Source organism: Nothobranchius furzeri, chromosome 15 (genome assembly GCF_043380555.1).
Source record: "Nothobranchius furzeri strain GRZ-AD chromosome 15, NfurGRZ-RIMD1, whole genome shotgun sequence".
Lineage (NCBI taxonomy): Eukaryota > Metazoa > Chordata > Actinopteri > Cyprinodontiformes > Nothobranchiidae > Nothobranchius > Nothobranchius furzeri.
The window spans coordinates 34,957,145-34,974,950 of record NC_091755.1 but is presented as its reverse complement, the minus strand read 5'-3'; the positions used below and the strand labels follow the sequence as shown (position 1 = coordinate 34,974,950).

Here is a 17,806-nt window from a genome sequence, read left to right as displayed (position 1 = left end):
TTGTCCAGATTTAGGCTAACATCAGACCATAGGCCCTATCAAATAAAAATGTTTTATGCCTAGTCTTAAAAGTAGACAAGGTGTCTGCCTCACGGACTAAAGCTGGGAGCTGGTTCCACAAAAGAGGAGCCTGATAACTAAAAGATCTGCTTCCTATCCTATTTTTAGAAATTCTGAGAACTCCAGTAAACCTGCAATCTGAGAGTGAAGTGCTCGGTTAGGAACATATGGAACAATCAGATCACTGATGTATGATGGAGGAAGAGCTTTATATGTGAGAAGCAGGATCTTAAAATCTATTCTGAATTTAACAGGCAGCCAATGTAGGGAAGCTAAGACAGGAGAGATATGACCTCTCTTTTTAATTCTCATCAAAACTCTAGCTGCAGCATTTTGGACAAGCTGAAGACTTTTAACTACATTCTGTGGACTTCCTGAGAGTAATAAATTACAGTAATCCAGTCTTGATGTAATAAATGCATGAACTAGTTTTTCAGCATTTCTCCTGGAAAGGATGCTTCTAATCTTAGCAATATTCCAAAGGTGGAAAAAGGAAATCCTACAAACCTGTTTAACGTGGGATTTGAATGACATGCCCTGGTTGAAGATAACACCAAGGTTCCTTACTTTGTTCTCGGAGACTAATTTAATGCCATTCAGGTCAGGTGATTGACTAAGCAATTTCCTTTTCTGAATTTCAGGTCCAAAGATGAGAACTTCCATCTTGTCTTGATTTAAAAGCAAAAAGTTTTGAGTCATCCAATTTTTTATGTCTTAAAGACAAGCCTGTAATCCATTACATACATTTTTATATCTGGTGTTAGCACTATTGGGTGTTTTTCGGTAGGGAACACATACTACAATTATTACGGTAATATGCCTCTGGTATTAGAGGAAGTGTGGTTATTTGCTGACTTGCTTTTAGCTAGAAACTAGTTCTGAATGACTTGTTAAAGGAAGTAAAAAGCCACGATTGACTCATGATTCACTTCACTGTAACATCAAGCTGTTGGTAATTGAAAAGGTAGCTTGAGATGTTTTTAGAGCCGAGTACTGGCTTCTAATTCTTAGGGGTACAAGAAATAACTTCTGGGTCGCTCTGACATACTGGCTTCAGTTCTTTAACTCTGGAGCTTGTTACCTGCTGGTGTTGAATCACAAAAACTGGCTATGCAAAGTTAACTCTGCAACCTCACAGGCTCACTAACGGTAAACAGTAACTACGTCCCTCTTTAGTTTTTTTTTTTTTTGAATAAATAAATAAATAAATAAATCTGTTTCCATGTAACCTTCCTTCCAACATGATTAAAACATTACAGTGTTTTGAGATTATTTCACTGTAGAATTCTCAGAAATTGCTCCTTTAAATGTAATTTAAAATGTGAGAGCAGAAAGTCGAGTGTATAAGAAAATTCTACTCAGATTATCCACACAGCTAGAGCCAGTGAAACCGCTGAGCATGAGACTGTTTCAAATAAAGTTGTGGTTATCAATCAGTAAAAATAAAAGCCAAATTGATTTTTAGAGCTAGTGTAACGGCCTTGTTTCTGCGTGAGCAGCTTTATCCCACACAGAATTGGCCATCACAGAGCTGTGAAATTACTAAAACACGGGTCTTCCCAGAAGAAACGTTTGGTGTAAAATGTTAAAGGCACACCTGCACTGCTGCCAAAATGACATTTAACACGTGACCCAAAGGTGAGAGGAAAGTTCTTCTAGGAAGAGGAATTATTCATTTCTCTTTGTGCGGCGCAAACACCTGCAGGGTTTTGGGAGTTGTAATAACGGTGGGTTTTGTAGAAAATGTTTGAGAGTTAAACTCAATTTATGATCTCAGATTTCTGCTGCTGTAAAACAGTAAGTATTTATCCATTTTAGACAGCAAAACAGCTAAAAATTGTCAAAATATAAGTTTGACACAAGCATATTTGTGTTTTTAGATCATAGTTTGACCTCACCAAAGATTCAGCTGCTTCAGAATTTTCCTTGGCCTCTCGTCGACGCACGGCAGCCATGCACTCCAGCTTCCGGCGCTGCGAGTTTAGGTTTAGCTCTTCAGGGATGACAGCATCCGCTCTGATCCTGTCTCTGTACAACCGCATGTGATCTTCATCCATCTTCAGCCTGTGTACTTGTGCGGTGTTGCCGGCTGTGAAATAGACCGAGGCCACCATGAAGAATTTATTCCCTAAGCAGAAAAAAAACTCTAGTCTTAAATATTAAGTAATGTTACATAATGTACATGTAATGCACTCCGTTTGTATCTGAGTGCAGCTCAAAACTTCACTACTTTAGTTTGCAGCCATGTTTTAAAACCCACGTTGCAGCAATGGAGGGAATTAACCAGAACTTGCTGAAAGGAGCCATGAATCCAAAAATTAAATGAGGCAGGCGGAAAAAAATCAAGAAGTAGATCCATATATGGGGACAGAAAATAAAATAAAATAAAATACTAGCACACACATTTATTAACCTTTCATACTATACATATTATTACTTAGATTAGCCATTTTTATATTTAGCTTGTTTTTACGTTACTGTATTTTTGCACAACTCTGTTGCAGTGAAGCTCGCACACAAGAATTTCACTCGCATGTACTGTACCAGTATACCTGCACATGTGACGTGACAATAAAAGTGATTTGATTTGATTTGAGAGAGATGAGATGTAAGTGGTGTTTTATTTTAGCTCTTTAGGAACTTTACCTGCTGTGTTTGCTTTACACCAGACATCAGACCTCTGCTGATCCCTCATCAGTTTTCTACACTTCTCTGCAAACCCTTCTTGTGCTATAACCCACTTCTACGCTGTTCTACACAAAAGTTACATCTCTAAAGGTGTGTTTGCTTTCTCTTGAGGTTTTCATTTGCAGCTGATTTATTGATGCCAATCTAAGTGTGCATTTTGTTTGTTTTTGTGTCCTAAATCAATGTGACCTCACATTTCCTGTTAATGGTTTTGAGCCTTCTTCAGCTGTCAATTCTTTTTATTTTAAATCACATATGAATATAAAAACAATGTTGGAAATGTTAAAACAGATCAAGTCCCTTTGACCACCACCAGCAGGCAAGGCGGGTGGGACAATCTCTGACAGAAGAATGGGGTCAATCCTAGGACGCTACAAAAAGATGGACAAAATGACGCCACCATCTCGCTTTGTTCTAAGTACATGAGAACTATTGAAGCCTGAGACGCATACTTGATAACCTTGTCATAAGTCACAAACAACATAACACATGAAAATCAGTTTCATCAAACGCACCCATGAAAAGGCACACCTCCAATGAGGAATTTCTAATGAAATGGTCTGGAAAAGTATTCATCGTCTTTCTTTGTACGTATGTTTCTAAACGCTAAGGGGGACATAGATGATGAAAAATGGCTACTAAATGGTAATTAGGTGTCAGCTGAAGGTTCAGTAGAGAGCATCAGATGGCAAAACCATCTCTGTAATTATTAGTGACTTAAAATAATCTGACTCGATTATGACGAATGCACCACTGTGGTCACTAACCCGCCTGAGTACACGTCTCAGACTTGAGCTTATACATAAACTCTGTTGCGCTCTACCATATCTGCTTGTCTTTCTGTTTTCCACTCCTTTGATGACTCTTTGTCCCAAGACACCCCCCCACCCCCACCCCGCAAGACTCCTTATCAAGGAGGAACTGGGTTGACTGCCAGTGAGCTAACCTGATAGTGTCTGGCTACACCACATCCTTCACAGCCACAGGCAGGCAGAAGTGGGACAGGAGTATGACACACACACACACACACACACACACACAAACACACACACACACACACACACACACACACACACACACACACACACACACACACACACACACACACACCACCCAGAGCTTCTGTCGGCTGTGTCTCACGATTGTGACTGGACTCCAGTGAAAGCAATTAGACACACTGGAACTTTAAATGGCACGGCAAGGTGAAGTGGAGAGGAACGAGCGAAGAGTGTAAAAGACAAAAAGTGTGGAGGTCACGGTGGTGAGAAGTGTGTGTGTGTGTGTGAGTGTGTGTGTGTGAGTGTGTGTGTGTGTGTGGGGGGGGGGGGGGTGTAGGAAACAGAGTAAACAGCGAACAGACTGTGTTTGCACAGTTAGAGGAGCTGGAAATAACTGATTGTGTAAAGTACTTGTGAGGTGAACATGTCCGTGAATTATTTTGTCAACATATTTTAAACACGTTTCTAGGAACACAGAAGCTTATCAGTGTAAACAGTGTGAAAAGCACAAATATACTTCAAGGGACACCGTTTTAGTGAGCTCGTTTACAGATTGGAAGTATTCTGTATAAAACTAAGCATTGATATGATTATTTTATGTTTGTTGTCATGTGGCGACTATGACTGTTTGTGTGTGTGTGTGTGTGTGTGTGTGTGTGTGTGTGTGTGTGTGTGTGTGTGTGTGTGTGTGTCAGCTACAGTCAACATCAGAGGTGAATTTCATAATAGCACACCAGTTGACTGATGATGGCTTGCCTAATTGAGGAAAAAATTGGTTTCCCAGTGTGTGTTTGTGTGCCTTATAGGACTAATGCTTGCATACACACACACACACACACACACACACACACACACACACACACACACACACACACACACACACACACACACACACACACACACACACACACACACACACACACACACACACACACACACACACACACACACAAAGTCAAAGAACACAAATAGGACTGTGGCTAACCACAAGAGATGCCTCTACAAGCTCAATTAGCTTGAAAATTGAGTGGTTCTGTGGTTCAGCCAAGAGAAAAATGTGAACCGTATCTGGCTGAGCTGATCACGGCAGCAGCACAGTCCACACCCAAAACGAAAGAGTCTGATTCTAAACCTTCTGTTGGACGAACTGCACTTAAACCTAGTCATATACTAACAGGTGAGGGGACAAAGCACACCAAGTAAAAGTGGTGTAATTTTAAAAGTTGCAACCTGAATCCAAACAAATTTCAGGTGAGGTGCTGATTGAAGTGCTGACCGTTGTGCTGGAAGATGTTCCTTGGAGACAAACTTCCTCCTCTGAAACCACTGATGGCTTCACGAGGTCGGATGATGTGAGAATGAGACGGCATGTCGTCCACAGCTTTTCTTTTGTCTGGCTCAGCTGGACATCCTGTGGGAGAAAAGTATTTTCTGTACTTATTGTATAAAAGATTCAGAATTTCATTATTTATTATTTCATTTTAAATGTGTTTTGCCTCATTCCCCCTTTCTGTATTGAAGGAGAAGGTTCATTAGTAGTTTATTTTAAGACATATGTGACAGATGGTTAGTTCAGTGCACAGAGTGCTGATATATTGGATAATTTTATATTCTGTAAGAGAATTTGCTGCCACCGTAATTGTTTCTTATCATGATAATTTATTTATGTTTACTGCTTCAGACCGTTGTCAGTGCTGTTAATGATAATCATTGTAGTGTCCATTTCTGGCCTAAAAGGCCCGGCTCTGGTTTGCTCTGCTCAAAGCAAAACCAGAAGTTTCTGACACAAACCTAATCTTCAAAGATGGGTCAAGGCCGCTCATGCTTTGCCCTTACCTAAACTGTTTCTCATTTCCAGCTCAAGAGAAGAATTGAAGAAAAGGACTCTTTCTTTCAATAAATCAAAGAACTCTATTTTAATAAGCTAATCAAACAAAGATTAAGCCAATAATAAAATGTGAGCCAATCTGTGAAATGAAAATATTAATTACTTGATATTATAATCCTATAGAGCTCCGGACCCCACGTGACTCTCAGTTAGTAGACGCCATATTGGCAGGTAAAAGAAGCTAAACAAACACGGATGTAAACATGAACGTGAACGGGATCGGCTTGGATTTTACTTCGTCGGAGTTTACTTCACACTTTAAAACCAAAGAAATATATAATATATAGTCAGAAATTAAATAGACTAAACATCTCCGACATTTACCGTGCCCCTGGGATACTTTTTAACATCGCCAGAAGCTGTCGGAGCGGACTTCTTACCGGACCTGGCCGGGGAACCCCTTGGGATTTACCCGGAGGAGCTGGCTCAGGTGGCTGGGGAGAGGGGAGTCTGGGCCTCTCAACGCTACTGCCCCCGCAACCCGACTCCGGATACGCAGATGAAAATGGATGGATGGACAAATAACAGATTTACATGTAAGTAGTTTAAATAGAGTGCTGTGCTGTTTGAATGTATAAATTGAACGCCAAGAGAAATCACTAGTTTGATTGTTTTCCGTGAATAAAATAAAAATGTCAGGCAGGAGCGTCTCAGGATCTGTCTGAGATATGTCTCGGTGAGACAGATAATAGCAATCCAAAGTGCTTCTTATGTGTGATCTGACAAGTGATCGTCCATTGCTTAAAATTAAATACAGCTTAGCCGGTTAATTGCTGTGATCATAAGACGGCAGCACCCAGAAATCACGAGGCAACGTTTTACGTGATGTTTATTTGTTGCTATGAGTAATAAGACAGAAAAAGCCACGCCAAAATAAGTTTAGGAAGCCCACTAAGAATCGTAATAAAAGCATTTAAAAATAAATACCACACACAGTTGAGGAAACGTTGGTTTAAGTACCTGATATGAAGTGGTCGCTGCATAAGCGAAATCCTTTACTCTCGGGATCCCACAGTTTCATTTTAGCCCGGTCACTAGTGCGTTTTATTACAATGATCCAACGTTTGCGGCGCTCCGGATCTTGGGGAATCCTGTAGATGGCTCATCCCTTATGTCGTTCGTGTCTGTTCTGCATCCTGGGGCACAACAGGAATCTACCATATTTCCCGTTTGATTGAGTTTTCTGACAATAACAAATAGTCCAGCTGCCGGCTTCTACCTGCCAAGATGGCACAGTTTCGATTTGAACTGTTGCATGCCGGGAGAAGTGACGTCAACTCTCGGAGCTCCATAGAATATAATAAGTAATATACCTTTAAATATTACCACTAGAGACTGACCACACGTAAGGTTAAGACACATGACACATTGCTTTTACTGATCCAATCAGAATCTTCCAGATCTGACGGAGGCGTGGTTTTGGTGGTGCTTGGTAAATCTGTCCCTTTTATGATTCGACCGTAAATCAAAACATCCAAATTATAAAACTATGCCCACGTCAGCTTAAACTCCAGTTCAAAGCTTTCTAGAGAAGTTGTCGGAGTGGCCAATCCGTAACTTTCCTCTTCAGCTGAAAGAACCAACGACAAGCTGGATAAAATCTATTGCTGTTCCACCTGCTGCAACGGTTCCTTTCAGAGTAAAAGCTGAATCATCACGACCCCCTTTTGGGGTCTCACTAGATGCCAATAAACTGTCGTGACCCGGAAGTATCTCAAGACTGGTCTGGTCGGCAACCGCTGCTTTTCCTACCGACTTCGGTTCCAGAGAAGGTCAAGCTGGACCTCGACATTCCTGATCTAACGGGGACTTCTGCAAAGGGTACGTAGGCCAGCAGAATGGCGTCTCACTGTGTGTTATGAATCTCCAAACCAAAAGCTTAGCGCGAAACATCATCTTCACTCCCATCAGAACTAATCGTTTCCCCGGATTTGCTGGTTCTGAACAACATTTCACACATACACCATTCTCAGTCTTACCTCACCTTAGTTACACCATATACCTAGTGTTAAAGTTAGTCTAGTTTTAATTTGTTTAGTAATAAATCTTTAAACTTTTAAAACTTGACTCTATTTCTTTTGTCTCTGAGTTAATACGAAGTGGTTACATAATCCCTGCAATAAAAAGTCCCAATTTTCTTGTTTAAGCTATCCACAAATCCATAAGATTTATTTCATATTTCCTATGGAATCTCACATTTTAAGGTTCATTAAATAATATGTAAATTAAATCATTACATCATCAACCAAGAGTAAAGATTTGGATCTACATCAAAGGACGCATCTAGCCTCTTCCTGTATTCTGACCGATACACCATAATGATGGCTGCCTCACCTGGAAAGAGCTAGCTTTAACCAAACCCTCCTTTACACTTATGATACAACACAAACTCCAACAAATGATCTTTTATAGGGGAATGTTAAAAGGCTGGATGCTCCCAGTCCATTTTAGAAGTAACAAACTCTAAACCTGAACACTGAGGTGACACATTAGCTCTGCGTTAGCCTAACAGCTACGCGTTATGCTGTCTACATCCCTGCCTGCCATAAACTGTGACGTTAAGGTGCTGTTCTTATTCAAGAAAAATAATAATGATGTAGAGAAACTTGCTAATGTCATGGTTCTGCTGTCTTCTGCTGTGGTTTGTCCTTCATTGTTTGCAGGTGAGTGTGTTGGGGAGCTGCAGCTGAAGCCAATTAACTCCAGCTTGGCCAGAGGATTTAAGGAACAGCGCTCCCACACCTCAACGCCGGTTGATACTCAATTGTTGGGTAGATCCTGTCCAATCCTGTCCTAAATCAGAGATACCTGAAAATTAGTTTGTCTGTTCTAACCTGATCTGCGTTTTTGTCTGCCCCAGTCCTGGATACTCTCCGCCTGCCTGAGGTGTGTGTTTTTCATCTCGGCGTTGTTCGGTTCTCTGTCCTCCGCTCTCCACCGCTCACCTGCCTTCCTGGATCCAACCCTTCTCCTTCGACAACCTCCACCCTGCATCAGCCTGACTTGCCCCTCCAGCTCGTACCCTGCTCAACTCAGTAAGCCCTTCCTCTTATCTTATACTTTCCTGGTTCTCGGTTTCTGCCACTCACACCATTGTGTTTTTTCTTATAGTCGGAGTCGTCCCGTTTTCCTGTCCCTTTGGATCAGCGCTCTTATCTATTATTCTTTGGTTTCTTTGTTTTCCTTCATAATAAAGACATTTATATCATCGCTCACCTTATCTGTGTGTGATTCTCTCATGTGGGTTAAGAGACTTCAGCCCATCATGACAGCTAAAATTAAAAGCCATTGCTATTCTGTTTGAAAATCTGTATTTAAAAAGCCTGGTCTGTTGTCAGATAAAGTTAAATCCAATCTTTTCCACCCGATGTCGAATCCTATAAAAATCACATTATTGGATTGGAGCATCTCTACAAAATATCGCAATATTAACGTTTCAAAAGTTTCTTGCATCTCTGTTAGGAATGTGTATTGGTGAAATTCTGGCGATCCAATAAGTATCACGATACAGGGGAGATGATACGATATATCACAATATATTGCGATACAATCAGCCAGACGATATTAGCGATTAGCGACAATAGCCATTGCACACTGCTGTCAAGTAGCAGCCAGCGTTTGAATTGCACCAAAAGAAAAGAAAATCTTTGCATGTAAATTCATCCAAAAATTCGACACACAGCTTTTAAATATCGATACATTACTGCCGGAAAAAAAATCACAATATATTGACTTATCAATATTTTCTTACAACCTTATCTAATATTTAGTGATGCACCGATATACTTGTTGGGCCTATACCGATATTAAGATCACTGACATTTGCTTAAAATCTGCAGATTTTGTATAGAATGAAAATTGTTACAGCTGAATTTACATTATGTAGACACAACACACACATTTATGGTTCTGAGATGATTACAATCACTGTCACATGACTAAACAATTACACCCCCCACCCCCACCCCACCACCATCCCGTTCTGGCTCCAGATCTCCAAACAAGCTTTTCCAGAGCAAAAGCCTAGCTAAAACATCCTGTTAACCATAGAGTTTATAAAAAGTAGAAGCCGCAAATGCGGCCAAACATAGGCAGTAGCCGTTGGTGCGGCTTCTACCCTTCTATGTCTACGCTGTGTGCAGGAGTCAAAGCTCATTCAGAAAAGTTGAAAAGGGACTTAACTGAAAGATTATACATTTTTTTTATGTGTTGCACTTTTAATATTGCACTTTGAGTTTGTCAGCCTGCTTCCTATAAGATTATTTAATAATTTCCCATTAAAAAACTGTTCAATGCCGTAGGGTAAAAAAGACTATATATATATATATATATATATATATATATATATATATATATATATATTGATAGATAGATAGATATAGATATATACGAGAAAGAACTATGAACTAGTTTGTTTTTGGAACAGTGAACTTAGTTCAATTTTTTTTCATTAGGAACTAAGAAACAAACTAGTTTGTTTTTTAAACAAACTTTCCCAACACTGCCTACAGGTCCCAGAATGCACTGAAACTGAGAAAACCAAGTCTGAACTTCTCCATTTGACTTTGAGCTGCCGTTTTTTACCTCCAACATTCCAAATTCTTGTTCTACATGGGGGCTTCAAGACAGATCTCCATGGTGACCAGAACTGAAACATGAAAAACTTTATTCATGATGAAAACGATTCAAACATCGCACAGGAGAAATCCCAGATGCTGATGTGCTTGAGCTTTAAAAGATTGTGCTTACTTTTTTTTCTCCTTCCTTGACTTTCATCTCAATATTTTAAGAAGAAATATTTATTTATTTAACCATTCAAATGTCCTGTGGTAAAATGTGTCCATGGGCAGGTGAAGAGAAGATGGTCATTTTTATGGTGTCTTGTAACTTAGACCTTATTTTAAAACACTATAAAACAAAAGTCTACAACGCTATGAAAAAGATGCTCCACTATCCATTGGAAAATGGCCTAAATGCTGTTATATTATTACAAATTTGTACACAAAATAAGAAAAATGTAGTTTAAATAATATCAGTTTTGATAACTTCTAATGGAGAAACCTTTTGCACATTGATCTGATCAATATAGCAGGTGTCATGAATTATAAGCAATGGAAAAAAGCTTTTTGCAAAGATGGGAAATTATGTGCAAGAGCAAAAAGATTTTTTTTGGCTGTGCCTTTTTAAAATCTTCAATATTTTAGAAGAGAATTAAACTCTTAAACTCTCATTAAACTCGTTTTAACATTTGTGCATGAGTCAGAGTACAAAGGACTGTGGTTAAATTAAGCTTTTTCAAAGAACGCTTAACCAAGACAAAAAAAACCAAAACACTTATAAAGAAAAGCTTTTATAATTTCAGCAGCAGATTTGTATTTCTGTTTCAGGGTTCTTTAGAAATAGGCGACTAAAAAGGTACATTTGAGTTTTTCCTCGTCGTTCAGAGTGGAACACACTAAAAGACTGCGGGACTTCTAAATTAGGCCTAAATGTAAATAATTCTTGTCATTTTCATTTGGCATTGGCAGACACTAGAAGAGTGGCAGTGGCATGGAGGTGGAGGGAAGGGGTCAGAGCTTAAATGTTAGAAAGTGAGATTTTTGTTAGAATGACATAAATATACGTAAGTGATCATAAAGTCTGCTGTGGCTGTTGATGTTTGTGTCATTTAAAAACAATTCTAAGAAAAAAAAAGTTTATGACAAAAACAAGCCAAATTCTATGACATCAGCACAGCCTGGGGGTACCTGCTGAGGCTCCACACCTGCATTGCACCTGTACCTCAGCGTGGCCTCAGGTGATTTCATCTGTGTGCTAATTTTTCCTGAAGAGGCTTAACCGTGGGTCAGGATCAAAACACAGTGATGTAATTATTAACAAAATTGTCTGCTCTACTATGACGGTATCTTTGATTTGGCCAGTTATCAAGAAAACTATCAGGTTTATGCTAATGTTCTACTACAAAGAGGAATAATAAATAGACAAGCAAAACCTGACAGGATTCATTCATGACCTGAAACTGCCAGACAAGTCTGGACACAAGTCGTTGGTAGGGTGATGGGTCATCTGGTTTGGCTGCATGTGGAGTGTCAGTAATGCAGCCATGTCGTTGAATATGAAGCTGTTAAATATTGCTGGCACTTACAAGACTTTATTGCTTGTCCAACATACAACTATAATATTTATCTATACTCCTGTTGGTTAAACTATAATTTCAGTCTTCTTTAAGGTGATCGGACAGATAATTTATGGTGTGATAGTACTATAAGTTAATGCTTTTTGTTACTTCCAGGGATAGTACTAGGATTAGTCCAGGGTGGCACTGGCCCACCCTGACAGCAAACATGGAAGCCCCCAACCCCCCCACCAACGAGGGGTGCCTAAGCATTAATGAGTACTGATTTATTTTTTATTTTTTTAGTTTAGAACCTCGCCTAGTTTCTGCTAACATTTTTTTATCCTTTCACAGTCCAAATAACACAAAGACTGTAATAAAGACCTGTGTAAGACCTTTGAAGAGTAAACAAAACACTGTAATGGAAATGTGACACATAATTTTAAAGGTTTTTAGCACGTTTTATGTACGCCATCAACTTCATTTGTAAATGAAGATTAAAAAAGGAGTAATTTAGGAGCTAAAGGCACCATTTACAATTTGCAACAGCTGAAAGACGGATGACGTAAGAGTTATAACCTGCTTTGATGTTAGTGCACTTTTGCACAATTCTTACATAACAGTGATCAGTTACCAGATGTGAAATCACAAGCACAAATGAGGTGCTTAAGTGTAAAATAAAAACTTTCATTTTCCTGAGAGGCTGTGTAATGCCACATCAAGGATGCTTTTAAAAATGAAAAATAGTGAGGGCAGCAATTAAGTGTCTCTGCTGCCCGGAATTGACACATTTGTTCGCCTGTAGGAGTTGCAGAAGGGGAGCCAAAAGCACACTTCAAATCTTTTCGAAGCAAACTCCTTCATCAACAAACAGATAATGGGAAGCAGCTAAATGAGTAATGGGGAGCTGGTGTTGCTATGCAAACAGAGACAGACAGCATGATTCCGCAGATTAATGGCAGATGTGTCTGCCATCCCAAAGCATTCCCCTTATCATCCATCACCCTACCCTGGCCACAACATTCGGCTGCACAGATTTGCCTGAGTAATATTTCCCAAATATTACTGTGAACATATTCCTTCTGCTGTCGAATGAGCATATCCACTCAATAATACCACCACAGACCTCATTATGCTTCTCAGCTTCCATCTTTTGAGCTCTGATAATAAATGAGACTATACCATAAACCTTAATAGACATAATAAGACGATCACTGAGTGTTACATGTCGATTTTAACACAAACTTAATGACAAAGAACCCAATTATTACCTTTTTAAATTGGTTATTACTAGAGTCATTATCAAATATTATATTCTCTAAGACTCATCAAGGTTGGTGTGGATGTCCTGCTCTTAGTTATTTTATGGCCCACTGAATACCAAATGGTACTGACTGGTCTGATCGTTGTCATAACCAAATTTCAAGCTAATATTCCAGGTTTATGTTGCAGACAGAAGTTCCAGCGCATCACTTAAAGCCCTGCATTGTCGGCGTGAAGAGTAATGGTGAGCAAAGTGCCATGGGGCCGAACTCTATCAAATTTATTGACTGCCTTTCGCTGTTGCATGACAATAACCCCATCGTGCAACCCCACACGCTCCTCCGCCCTTTTTTGCTCTGCTGGCAGTTCTCGAGGTTAAGGCCACAACAAACCACTGATTTACTGGCCCGAAGAACAAATGAGAGCAAGCACACAGGGGGTTTCAAAGTAGTCTGAAATATTCGATTTCTCCTGCCTCGCCGTTTCAGGCCACTGACCTTTCAGAATAAGCAGATATAGCCTCACCTAGAGGCTAAAGGCAAGGTTGATTTACTCAGGCATAATTGTGCCAGCAGCTGGAGCATATGAAGACTGAGAGATACTGTATGTGCACCCTTTATGACATCTGCAGCTCAACCTGTTGTTAGGTAAATTCCACTGATATTTAGCTCCGTCTGTGATTGCTTTAGTCAAATTTCTTTACTGCCTACTGCTCCAAACGCCAGTCCTTTCAGGGCTTATCAGGCTGCTGCAGATGAGGAATGCCGTCATTTCTGGAGAAAGTTCTAATCTGCCTTCTCCTCTTCTCTGCTAAAGCAGATACATGCTTTCTGTTTGTGAGAGAATGGGTGGGTGTGAATGGTGTGGAGAAAGTTGGTCTTGAAAAGAGGATAAAGCTACATCTGAGTCAGCAGAAGGATTTTACAGCCACAGGTTTTCCCTCCTGTCACAGCTAAACTTTTTCTATAATATGGCTGGCAAACACAACCAACATGACTCCAAAATGGACATTAGAATCTCTTATTTGCTTCTGTTTTTGGCTATGCAATAAATTAAAGCCTCATATGTCAACATTAACCTTTTTTCCAGAAATACTAGGCAGCTTCTTTCAACAAACCAAGAATGGAATGATGCTCAACAGTTTGCCCGAGTTATAACAGAATACAATAATTTCAAAAAGACACTAAGGGCTAAACAAAGTAGGGGAGGGTTGAGGACAAAGAGTAGCCTGAGCTAGAGCCTTGCACTGAAGCCCTAGGTCCTCGGGCTTCGGGCCGATGACTGTGTAATTACCTTGGACACGGACCGGGTCGAATTCATTAAAAAAACTGAAACACTTCAACGCAGCAGCACCTGCCTGCTTCTCACGCACCGGTACCCGTAGCTGGGTGGATACTGTGCGACTTTTTCACTCGTAGCGCTCAGCTTCAGCTCAATCTGTACGACTTCCTCGCAGGGCAGATCTCACGAGTCATGCGCTCACACTGTACGACCCTGTTTTCGGATGCAACCTAGCTGCTCACACTGTACGTCTGGTAGCAACACATCGGCCCTAAAATACGCTAAAAATTGCCGTTTTTACACAGCACATCAGACTTTTCTGTCTTGTTTTGCCTGTTGTCCTTCGGGAGCGCTGCAGGAGGACATACAGGGATTTATGGGGGTTGGATGAGGAAAACGAAATAAAGAAAGTAAATCTGTGTTTTGTGATCAGTTTAATTTGACATTAACGCGACAAACACGTTTTCTTGACAATCTTTGTGAGTAAAAAAACATGTAGAAATAAAAACGAACAACGTGTGTTATTAGGGAAATAGCGGGCGAGCGGTGTTGATGCATGATTGCGCATGCGCCGTGAGCGGTTCTGATACTTTTTGGGTCACAGCTGCTCGCAGCTCCGCTTCAACAGTGCGATACCCTCACGAGGGACGAGCAAAATATCAAACACGCCAGAAGTTTGTGCAAGCTCACGATTGCTGATCAGTAGCTGGTCACGTGGTGTTAATCGCCACTCGTAACCCCCTGTACACTACACAACGCTCGGCGCAAAATTCGCCCCGATCTTGTGGATTCTCGCACAAGTGGAAAATCGACTGAAAAAAGTGAAAAAGTCGCACAGTGTACGCCCGGCTATAAACATTATGAAAGGTTTAAAAAAAAAGTCGGGCTCAGGCTCGGGTCGGGCCAGAGAATCCTGAAAACCTTTTCGGACCGGGTCGGGCTGGGGCTTCACCCCCTCGGGCCGGGCCGGACACTGGCTCAGATTTTAGGCCCGTGCAGGGCTCTAGCCTGAGCTACAGTTAGGAGTAACTCAGCCATAGCCAATCACCAACCACATAATGGACTGGGACAACACACAATGCAGGAAGCGAGGTACAAAAGGTGGATAAGAGAAGCCATCAAAATCAAGGAAGAGGGAACAGCACAGAGCTAATGGATTATCAAGAACATCATCAGAAGCACGTCCAGCACATATGGGAGTGCCAATGGACCTGACTGCTCCACTCACTACTCCCACATGGCACGCACCAACGATACCGGACATAAGTCACGTCATCGCTCCAACTGATGACAGACCATGAAAAGGGCGTAAAACTGGACGCCAGAACTGTCTTTCCTACCTATATCTGGTGTCTATCAGAAGAAAATATTTGATCATACTCACTGAGGCATCATGAACTTCATATATAAGCTCAGTTTAGTGTTAGCAGTGGCTTGAGCTAGCTTTAACAGTAGCTTGGGCTAGCATTGTTCTGTAGTTATCGTCACTGCAACCAATGTTTTTATATTGTCGACCTTAAATTGGGATGGGACATGGTGTGTCTGTTTTTATGACGTGTTAGAGCAGCTTTTTCCAGAATTTCTCTGTGGCCATTAGAACATTACTAATTTACACAAGAAAGCAAGTCGGAGACAACACATTGGCACCCTAAGCTGCGCTTTAACAGTGACTTCTGCCACCTTTACTCGTTCTATTGTAGGTAAAAATGCAATGTTGATATTTTATTTCCACAAATAACATAAGCCTGAATGTGTTCCGCCATGATGTGGAGTTGCATGGTTAGCTTGTACAAGGTCTGCGGTCTCCTGGCCTGCAGAATCAATACGGTCTTTCGCGGTCACAAGCCAAGGTGGTGAGGGCATGAATACTAATTTACTCTGGCATTGAAAAGACTGCCCTTTTCTGATCTGATTGTTTTCTCGTCTATTATCTTTCTGCAGCTAATGCAGGTGAAAGGGGTTGAAAAAAGTTTGCGTTAAGCGTGCACATGCAACCCGATCATCGATTCACAGAGTCACCGATCGTATTTCAAAAAGAACAAGTATTGCATGATTCCTTGGTGAACGAGAACTTCAAACTCAAAACAATGTAAATCAGACAGTTGGAGTTGAAAATTGATAATTGGTCAATTTTAAAGCTAAAATCTGATTTAAAGATAAGAATCATTAAACGGGACAAAAACGAAGGCCAGCATCATTACCACAATGCCACAAAGGGTTAAAAGACCAATCAGAGCAAAGCAACAGGTAAAATAAGTAACAGTAACATTAACATTCAGAAATCCTTCTAAGAGGGGCAGGATTTTTCTAAGTGACTGAAAACAAAGAATATAAACGTAGGACCTTTTGTTCCTTTGACGTGTATACCTCTGTGGTGATTTCTAATGTTATTCCGTGGCTTCGGCTGTGTCATCCTTCACGGGCAACTCATTTGTCATCCATTGTTTTTGGTTTTGCTGTTTGTTCCAGAGGAACACCGTGCATTAATCACTGTTAATAAGCCATTACTGAAACTCGAGTATCCAGCAAAAAGCTTTGATTTTCTTTTTTTATCATAATGACATCATGAATTTAAAGATTACTCTATATTGACCATGTGCTTACTTGGGGACCAAGCTGCTTACATATGGTCATGATTCTGCTCTGTCTAAATAAAAAAACGTACCAGCCAAACACAGCTATTCACTCTCTCCACTATTGTCTCATTCTTTAGTTTCCCCTTTGGTTTATTGTGGGTTTAGTTGATAAAATCAGCAAAGCTTCAAAAAACCGTCATGTGAATTTATCAGTCAGTTTAACAGGGAGGCAGGCAATTGTCGTAGTTTAAACACGCTTATCTGCTCTTTCAATTGTTTACGCCTGAGCATTGTCTTTGTCTTGTGCGGGACTTTAGACGCTTGAACAAAAACCAAACCTCCAGCGCTCCAGCCTGGATTTTACAACTCGCTATTATTCAGCTAAGCTACTTTCTTTTGTCTTTTACAAGGCTATGAAGAAAGACTGCTTTATAGGATAATTAAATAGGGCTGGCAGGGTATACCATTTACATTTAATGTATTAATTATGAGTCCTACCATGTAATAATTTTAAAAATATGGCATTTACTGTTTCAGTCTTTGTCATCTGAACATAAATGACACACCTTTTTTCTAATGAAGTTTAATTCTGAGGAATTCCTAAAAATGGAAAGAAAAAGTGATTCATGTAGCTGAAACTTTAAATGAGAAATCAGTGCAGCTATATGGACTGAGAAATGAACATGATTCTATCTGAAAATGTATGGCTGAGCATAGTTTTTGAAATATTATGGACATTATGGCTCACTTAGTAATTGGGGAGAAAGTTAATGTTCTGACAGCATTAATTTAATCAGTAGTACAGATGAGCCGTGTATTTCCGATCAATCTGCTGCTGAGTTTCCTTCCCCGGGAAAAATTACCTTTTAGATTATTAATACAAGTTTTATTTTTTAATTAATTTCTAATCAATCTAGAAATTCTCCAAATAAAAATC

At 40.2% G+C, this 17,806-nt stretch overlaps 1 protein-coding gene across 4 annotated transcripts in view; it reads right to left on the bottom strand.

The window, feature by feature from the left end:
* nphp4 (nephronophthisis 4) overlaps positions 1–17,806 on the bottom strand; it is a 226,391-nt gene that overhangs the window by 30,826 nt on the left and 177,759 nt on the right. For 3 of the 4 annotated variants that reach the window (XM_015967467.3, XM_015967468.3, XM_015967465.3), the window contains 2 exons: positions 5,023–5,157; positions 1,959–2,188 (listed from right to left, as the gene is read on the bottom strand). In XM_015967467.3, the coding sequence (XP_015822953.3) occupies positions 1,959–2,188; positions 5,023–5,157 (365 nt within the window). The remainder of the gene's footprint in view (positions 1–1,958; positions 2,189–5,022; positions 5,158–17,806) is intronic. The other variant, XM_015967466.3, reaches the window with a different exon arrangement.